We start from the raw sequence: 9748 nt of genomic DNA on the forward strand, positions 1-9748 counted from the left end.
CTTGAGACTTTGCTGTAGCTGTCCATGTGTCTCGAGCAGAACCTCTTCACATTTATGGGCAAGCAAAATATCATCTATATAATGAACAATATAGACCTGTGGAAATCTGTCCCTAACCATTTTTATAGCTTGAGACACAAACTTTTGGCATAAAGTTGCACTATTGGCCATGCCCTGGGGTAAAACCTTCCAATGTTACCTCCTCATGGGCTCTTTAAAATTAACTGAAGGAATGCTAAATGCAAACCTATGACAGTCCTGAGGAGCCAGGGGAATAGTATAAAAACAATCTTTTAAGTCTATAACAACCTTATAAGTACCCTTTGGTACAGCTGCAGAAATGGGTAATCCTGGCTGTAGTGCTCCCATCGACTGCATGGTTTCATTAACTTTCCTCAAATCTTGTATCAGCCTCCATTTCCCTGATTTCTTTCTAATCACAAAAATAGGATAATTCCATGGGGGAATTCGAAGGCTCAATATGACCACTGTCCAGCTGTTCCTGCACCAACTGCTGAGCAGCCTGTATTTTCTCTTCTGTTAGAGGCCACTGATCTACCCATACTGACTCATCACTTTTCCATATGATGGTATCTGCATGGAGTGCAGGCTTCTCAGTGACATCAGCTAAAAATGTCCTAACCCTGCATTGGGATGTCTCCTGCTGGCTAAGGTGGGAACAACATTCCTCTCATTGCCCTGGTCCCTTCCTTGATGGGGCAACAACACTTGCTGAGATACCTGATTAGCAACAATTGCTCTTGGGCTATACAAGTATACTCCCATCCGGGCCATAACATCTTGGCCCCACAAGTTCACAGGCAAATGAGGAACAATGAATGGCTGAAAAGTCCCTTTATGCCCTTCATCATCACTCCAATAAAGCTCATCACTACTCTGTTCAGGATTCTGCGTCTGACCAATTCCTTGTAACTGCGTAATAGTCGCCATTTTCGGCCACGTGGAAGGCCACTGACTGGCTGTCATAACTGACCTATCCGCGCCCATGTCTAAAAGGCCGGAAAATGCCCTTCCATTTACATATAAAGTAATCTCTGGGCGCTGAGGACCGATAGCCTGCAACCAATAGGCGTCAGAAGAACCAAACCCAGAATCTCCTCTCTTAATTCTCTTAACCTGATTGTTTGTCCTCACCTGGGGAAGCAAAATCAGCTGAGCAAGCCTCTGTCCTGAACTTATCACCGAAACTCCATCAGGAGAATGAATCATAACCTTTATCTCTCCTTCAAAATCAGCATCAATCACTCCTGGAGCAACAAAAATTCCCTGCATCGTTGTGCTACTCCTCCCTAGCAACAATCCAACAGTCCCACTTGGCAAAGGACCATAAACACCAGTAGGCAACGCTGATATCCCCATCTCTGGTGTTAAAACTGCGTCTGTGGCTGAACAGAGGTCCAGTCCAGCGCTCCCTGCCGTGGCTCTGTAGAGGTCCTGGACGGACCTTCTAGGGCAGGAAACCTCAGTTGAGTTGCCCCATAGATTTGTCTCGGGGCCTGAGGCAGGCCCCCATAGTAGTTTCCCTGCAGGGGAATTCCCTGGGCATCTCTCTTAGATCTACATTTGTATGCCCAGTGCCTACCCCGCATACACCTCAGGCATAGACCCGGTTCCCTATTCTCTCCCCTGTTAGGACATTGCCTAACTCGGTGTCCCTTTTGACCACATCCAAAGCAACCTCCAGAAGGCTTCATGCCTTTCTTTTTTCCTGCATCTTGCTTTTTCTGCAGAAACAACATATCCTTAACTGAAGTCCCTTGCAGGGTGGCCGCCATTGCCAGTCCCTGAGTGTAAGCCGGTCCGATATCTGCACAAATCTTAATGAATTCATCTATATCACCCTTCTTCCTGTGAGGCTTTAGCGCTGCCTGGCATGCCGCGTTGGTGTTGGCATGCTCATAAGCTAGCTGCTTTATGACCAAAAGTCCAGCCTCTGTATCTCCCATTATTCTAGACGACGCTTGCATTAGTCTAGAGACAAAGTCCTGAAACAGTTCGTCTGCTCCCTGTCTGATTTTTGTCAAATCCTCCTGAAAGGTTCAGGCATTATGCTGGCCTGCCCCTGTTACCTGGTGGAACAGGCAATACCCTGGTCAGCTCAAGGTTCCATGGGAACTAAGTCTGCACACAGGTGCAGAGGACCCCTTTAAAAGATAGGCCCCTGCCCATTTACGCTCTCTGTTTCCTCTGTGCTCTCTGTTCCCTCTCTCTGTGCTCTCTGTTCCCTGGCTCTACTCTGTCTCCCACCTATGCTCTCACTCTGCCTCTCTATGGCGACCGGCCGTGGCGGTCAGCCATTTACCCTGTTCCTCTTCTTAGTCTCCCCATTCTGACGGGCCTTATAATAAACTTATAGTCTTATGTCTCATGTCTCAGCATTTCTCTTTTCTTCTTTTCCAACTAAGTATTTCTGGAACTCACTGATCTGCCTATTCGCTGCAATCCGGTAAGATACCCAGAACCATTCCCATGGGGCAGACCAAGCACTGTTCACTCTGGGTCCATTTTTCGGTTTCAGGCCGGGTGCTCTCAGACAGGGCAATCTGTGCCATTTTTGGCCTTGCCCACAGGAAATAACATTTTTACGGGATCTTTCGGTTACTGCCAGCGAGTAGGTAAATGAGCTGAGTTCTGCCTCCCAATGGGAACTTTCTTTCACCTGGGAATGTCCCTCATTGTTCTGTTTGCTCTATCTCTGACTGTGTTTCCTCTTGGTTGGCAATGTCTGCTTGAGATACTCTGAGAGTTTTTTTGTTGGTTTGCTGGTTTTCATTTTTCCACATGAATGAGGTTTAAAACTTTTCTGGCAATTGAGAATATGCTTACGGGGGTCACCATCTCAACCATGTGGGCTAACCTGGGAGCCACCATCTTGGTCATAACCAGGTGACCTAGCTTAGGCCTGCCCACTCAGTTCAGTGACTTGCACAGGCAAGTACTGCCACCTGTCATCTTGCTTTTTATTTCTTCTTTACTTGTTGGGTGCATTTCCTGAAGGTCAGGAGTGGGATCCCGCTCCAGGAGCGGTGCTTTTTTGCTTTTTCAGTTCGGACTGCTGGGTCCATTTTCAGTTTCGGGACAGCTGTGTCCCCTTCAGGGCCAGGCCCCTGGCAAATACCACGGGCAGACGTGCATCCATAGAGGAGCTTTTTGTCGGTTTTCCACTTGCCTCACACATGGGAAATGCATAGAGGAACCTTTCTGGTTTCATCCAACAAGCAGGTAAACAGACAAAATCGGCTTACGGTTGCTGCCGTTTTGGTCATGTGACCTATCTGTAGGCACGCACAGCTCAAGGGGCCTATGCCAGCAAACCTGTCTGCCAGATTTTTGATTTCTGCCAGATCTTTTTGCTTTTTATTTTATTTTTTTGTCTGTGATTTCTTCTTTCACTGGCTCTGTTGTCCATGGCTTGTTTACTAAATACTGTACCTTTCCAGGGCCCTCTGTTTAAGTCTACCTTGTCTTTTTAAATCTCCTGTCTGTTTGCTACAATGTATGGATCAGAGATTACATTCTGGTTCCCCCTTTACTGTTATCCAGTCCTACTTTGTACCTGTAATTTAATTTTATACTTATCTAGCTCTATATACAATTTAAATTAAACTATACTAAGTCTCATATTTCTAAATTGCTATATATCTTTAAATGATGGTAAACATTTAAAGTCATAAAGGTCTAATTTAACTATACTTAAAATATAAGCTAAGTCTATATAACTTAAATTTAACTCATGTATCTTTAAATGATGATGAAAGTTTACAATCATATAGGTCTATTTCAAACTAACAAAATATTTATACCACTCAGTTTATCCTATAAGCCATTTACAAAGGTACAGCTTTTATTACAAAAAGGGATTTTTCTCTAACTAAAGGCAAACTTTTAACTGCTGAGACACTAAACAGATGACAGCCCTCAAATGCTCAGAGATCTAGAGAATATGGCATTTAAAATGTTTTGTTAGAAAGCTTTTTATAACAGAGAGATAGGCCAGCTGCTGGCCCCACCCAATTTCCTCCGAGAAGACTGATGGGCACTGAAAAAGCTTCATCTCCAGTCAGTGATAGCGCTTGTCACTGGGCAACCCTGCCCTTCACCTCAACTACTACAAAGTATTCCAGACCATGGACAAGAGGGCAACGGAATCGACTTTCCCGGTGTTGCTTGGGCTAACGGTAGGCGAGTCTTCCCAAAGTCTGTAATCCACAGGTCACATGCTATCAGCAAAAAGGCAGGTGTCCTGCAGCCCACTGCTATGGATGGAGGACCTTGAGGGTGGCTGTCCATGCAGCCTGCTGGCAAGTCTCTGTTATTCTTTAATCATTGATTCAGGTAAAATCTTATCCTTCTCAAGAACACTGATGCTTTTGACGACTGGTAGTCTTGCCGGCTTAAAGCAAAACAGATTCCAGTAACAGGTATTTTAGGGTTTATCTATGTGAAGATAGGAAAGTCAAGATGTATAAAAGTCTGAGAATGTAGTTACGAATGCCTGAGGATAAAAAGGCTTAAGTGATGATAAAATAAGTTGAGACATTAAAAGAATAAAATATGTTCCTGATTTCTCTATTTCTCATGCTACTGTTCATAATAAAGTTCACCAATACCACTATAGGATCATAACTACAAAGTCAAGATTAAGATGCTTTTCATTGTCCTAAAAAAAAACTGTCTGTTTTAAAATGGTAATGCTTTTAGCCAAGTTGCTTCTAATGTAAATATGCTGCTAATGTGTCTAATACTTATGTTTCCACAGGGAGCCGAATCAGATCCAAACAGGTCAGATTCACTCCAGGTAATAATCAATCTTTCCCTGGTCCCAGGACTCCCTTCCCTCATGTTAGGACTCCTCGGGAACCCCTCCCTCATCTTACAATCTTCCCCTCAAGTGACAGGACCTAAGAAAAAATTTTTTTCTAAACTTAACCTTGTCCTCTGCTCTGTCAACATCTTGCCAGGTCTAAGAGGCGCCAGGGAGTTCCATACAGCCTGGACTGCAATGAAACAACCAGCTACCCCAGGACATGGCAGCACCCCAACCTTCTAGGGTCCCCCAAAGATGGTCAATGCCCCCTACATCAGCAGAAAGCAGTCTTGAGAATTCGGCGCCCTTATTCCTTAACCTGCCATGTCTAAACACCCCACCTTTTTAAATAATAAGTAGAGGTGGGAATGAAAGGTTCAGGCATTATGCTGGCCTGCCCCTGTTACCTGGTGGAACAGGCAATACCCTGGTCAGCTCAAGGTTCCATGGGAACTAAGTCTGCACGCAGGTGCAGAGGACCCCTTTAAAAGATAGGCCCCTGCCCATTTACGCTCTCTGTTCCCGCTCTCTGTGCTCTCTGTTCCCTCGCTCTATTCTGTCTCCCACCTATGCTCTCACTCTGTCTCTCTATGGTGACCGGCCATGGCGGTCAGCCATTTATCCTGTTCCTCTTCTTAGTCTCCCCATTCTGCCGGGCCTTATAATAAACTTATAGTCTTATGTCTCATGTCTCAGCATTTCTCTTCTTTTTAAACAAAAGTATAACACCTCCGAGTGCGCCCTAGCAGCTGGAAGTTTATTCCAAGCTCTTTTGGCCGCTGTGGCAATCTGTGTGTACACTGATAGCTCAAAATTTAACTGTTGATCTATATTCTTGTACTCCCCTTCACCAGCGAGCATCTCATAAGAAACAGGAAGTCCTTGAGCACTATTTTTCTCAGCTGTGACCTGACACTGGTCTGCAAACTCTGTCTTCCACAACAGATAATCTCCCCCAGACAGGCAGGCTTTGGCTCTCTGCTTCCAATCCCCTGGGGGCAGAGCTTCCACAGCCATATTCTCTGCCAGCGTCTGGGTAAAAATCGCTCTCGGTCCATACTGGACACAGGCTATCTTTAGTTCCTTGAGCTGCTTGAACTGTATCAGCGCATGCTTTCTGCTTATGTTCCCTAGCTCATCTGTGACCTCCAATACAGGGAATGCCTGAAACCCTTGTATTTCCTCTCCTCTGTCAGCTGTCTCTCTAATGATAGCCTGCACTGGAGACATCTGCCCTGCTGCAGCTGCCTGTCCTGGCTTGAGGGATGCTTGCAACTTGGGCTGATCTGTGTTTGCTGCAGTTGCAGACAAAGGCACCTTTCTCTGACCTGAGGAAACCTGCAAGGTTTTCACCTCTTGTGAGAGGGATTCCATTAAGTCTTTCAAGCCTCTTAATTTTTGCTGCATCCTGCCTTTAGGTTTCTGCTCATCTGCATTCCTAGTCGGAAATGAGAGAGGTGAAGACTCTTCGTCCTGGCGTTCAGTAACTCTCTCCTCATACCTTTCCCAATCACCTTTCTCTACATATGCTTCTTTTCCTTGTCTTTCTTTAGTAGGGATGGAGGGCCTCGTCACCCCGATAACTGGTTCTGAGGCAGATATCCCCTGTAGCTTAGTGCCTGATTCTAAGCTCTCCCTTATAATTGTCCATAACCAAAGAGTATCTGTAGATACACTTTCAGGCCCCTGTTCATAATAATGCTGTCAGATTCTCAATCCAACCTCATTCCATAAGTTGGAATCTATATTCCCATGTTCGGGAAACTCAGGCCATACCTGCTTTACAAATTCTACAAAATTCTGTATGCATTGCTGGTCAACTTCTGTTCCTCTATTTTTTAAAATCTCGCCAACTGCCTGCACCATCACCTGCTTGCTACTTCTTAGTCTCATATTTAGAGTTATATACAATTTTACTGATTTAGCGTCGTTCACTCACCACACTTGATTACTTCTTTCTGCACGTGCTTCTCTTCTATTTTTCTGCGGTGTCCATCACATCTGTCCCCAGTACTCAGTCCCATGTTTCGGCGCCAATTGTTCTGGACTGATGTCTTCAGGACTGTGGACGGAGCCAGCCGTACAGTCCCGGGTCCGTTTCTGAGTGGAGGTGTATGGACTATGGGAGTTTAATTACCCAACAATGCTAATGATGAGACAGGAAACATCATATCATCTCAGGAGGGCTCCCAGCTGATGCTGAGCAGACACAGTTTATTGAGAAGTCCATTTAAATAGCCCTCCAAGGGCAGGGACAACATCAGGAAGCATTTATCATAATGCATATTGCTAACATCAAGTGATTCTGTTACCTAAACAACTTTTGGTCAAGCAGGCAGAGTCTTCAGCCCAGGTATGGGCCTACTCAAGGCTTAAACTACAGAGATCCAAATTAGGAGGCATATCACCTTTGGCTATGGTAAACAGTAACAGTCTAGTGTTAATTAACAATACAATGGTGACTCAGAGCTTCCTGGCGCCACCACTGCTTATGGCAGCCAGGGCCTGGAACCCAGAATATTCCATAACAGGGATAGTCGGTCCCCCACATTCCACTCTTATGTATATACCGAAAAGAAGCACATTCATACAACAAGGGCATCTGTTCAACGATGTTCATAGCAGCACTATTTGTAATAGCCAGAAACTGGAGGCAGCCTAGATGCCCCTCAACCGAAGAATGGATAGAGAAAATGAGGTACATTTACAAAATGGAGTACTACTCAGCGGAAACAAACAAACAAACAAACAAAAAACCAACAGAATCTTGAAATTTGCAGGAAAATGGCTGGAACTAGAAGAAACCATTCTAAGCGAGGTAACTCAACCGCAAAAAGACAAACATGGTATGTACTCACTCATATGTGGATTTTAGACATAGAGTAAAGGATTACCAGCCTACAATCCACAATGCCAAAGAAGCTAATAAACAAGTAGGACCCTAAGAGAGACATACATGGTCCCCTAGAGAAGGGGAAAGGGTCAAGATATGCTGAGCATATAGGGAGCATGGGAAAAGGGGGAGGGAGGTAGGAGAATGAGAATGGGAGAAGAAGAGGGATGCAGAGGACATGAGGGAGCAGAAAGGTTGAGTCAGGGGAAGAATAGAAGATAACAAGAATGGAGATATCATAATAGAGGGAGACATTTTAGGTTTACAGAGAAATCAGGCACTAGGGAAATGTCTGGAGATCTACAAAGATGACACCAGCTAACAATCTAAGCAACAGAGGAGAGGCTACCTTAAATGCCCTCCCCTGATAATGAGATTGATGACTAACTTATATGCCATCCTATAGCCTTCATCCAGCAGTTGGTGGAAGTAGAAGCAGACACCCACAACTAATCACCGAACTGAACTGAAAGCCAGATTCAGAGAAGGATGAGTGAAGAGCACAGTGGTCCAGACCAGACTTGTGAAACCCACAGAAACAGCTGAGGTAAACACCCTGGAACTCTTTTTTTAAAAATTTATTTATTAGTTCTAGTTAGGGAACAAGCTTGTTTCACATGTAAGTCCCTTCTCCCTCTCCCTCCCCTCACCCCCATCCCTCCTCCCCCACCCTCAGCCTACCCCCCATCCCATCCACCCACCACTCCCCAGGCAGGGTAACCCTGAAACTCTTACTCCCCAGATTGATAGCTGGAATACCAGCTTGGGACTGGTCCAGACCTCAGGAACATGGGTTTCTGTGAGGAAACCTCGGAAGTCTACTTGACCTCCTGTAGAAGTTCAGTACTTATCCCTAGCATAGGTGTGTACTTTGGGAGCCCGTTCCATTTAGAGGAATACTCCCTGAGCCAAGACACACGGGGTGGGCCTAGGCCCTATCCCAAAGATACAATAGACACTGATTACACCCTATGGAAGGCCTCGTCATCCAGGGGGAGCAGAAAGGATATGTGATAGATAGGGTTTTAGTTGGGGGTGGTGGTGGTAGGGGAGGACGGGTGGGAGAAGGGAACTGGGATTGTCATGTAAATCAATCCTGTTTCTAATTCAAATAAAAAAGTTTTTAAAAAGAAATTAGTAGTGATTAAGAAGAGACCAGCATAACTCAGGTGAAATTTTCTGGTAAGTGTTTCCTGACAGCAGAGAAGCTGTATTCCAGAGGTGGCCAAAATTCTACCTCATGCTGGCAGCCAGATGTGGTAATGTATAAATGTCACCCAGGTGGTACTGGTTTTGAAGGCATGAAGGGGTCATGGAGAGCAGCTGAGGCTTGGCACTGTGAGAGGTCAGGAAAGGTCACTGGTGAAGGTGCAGCTTCAGTGGCAGTTGAAGGCCTAGGACTGAAGGGGTCATGCAAAGACGTTGAGGCTTGGCACCATAAGGAGAGCCTACAAAAAGGCTATTATTGAAAGTTGCAGACCAGTTGCAGCAGAAGACGCCAGTGTTTGGTAGATGCTAGTACCAAGAATAGTAGCAGTGGAGTGGATCCAGACTGATCCTATAAGACAAGCTGTGTGTAGTGCAGAGGGCAGAGCTAGAGAAGGGATCCAAACCCATTGGAGTAGTCCAGAAGATGTGAGTGGATCCCAGATATTACACAGTTGGGCTGCTATTAGTAGTTGCCACCCACATAAATCAAGGCATTTAAGATATTTTCTCATTTGATACTTTGTGCTCAGGTGATTCTAATTTGTGGCACTTTGACATTAAAACATCATAGGTGTCTTGCTCAATTATGCCTCCTTTTTTTTTAAATATAAGGTCTTTTACTGACCATGGATCTCACAAATTCTTCCAGATTGGCTAGGCAGAGCATCCCTGAGATCTTCTCGTCTTCACCTCTCCAGCACTGGGACTGCGGCCAGCTTTTCTTCTTTTTTTTTTTCTTTTTTCTTATTTAAATCAGAAACAAGATTGTTTTACATGTCATTCCCAGATCCCCCTCCCTCTTGATTACTTCTTTCTGC

General features: G+C 45.0%; 1 protein-coding gene across 1 annotated transcript; it reads right to left on the reverse strand.

The window, feature by feature from the left end:
* Window positions 1-1388: 1388 nt before the first annotated feature.
* LOC113837704 (endogenous retrovirus group K member 10 Gag polyprotein-like) lies at window positions 1389-2868 on the reverse strand. The gene is made up of 2 exons (XM_027433026.2): window positions 2848-2868; window positions 1389-2051 (listed from the first exon to the last, which is right to left on the reverse strand). Exons 1-2 carry the CDS (start codon window positions 2866-2868, stop codon window positions 1389-1391), a joined length of 684 nt encoding a protein of 227 aa, XP_027288827.2.
* Window positions 2869-9748: the final 6880 nt, after the last annotated feature.

This window comes from Cricetulus griseus, chromosome X (genome assembly GCF_003668045.3).
Source record: "Cricetulus griseus strain 17A/GY chromosome X, alternate assembly CriGri-PICRH-1.0, whole genome shotgun sequence".
Lineage (NCBI taxonomy): Eukaryota > Metazoa > Chordata > Mammalia > Rodentia > Cricetidae > Cricetulus > Cricetulus griseus.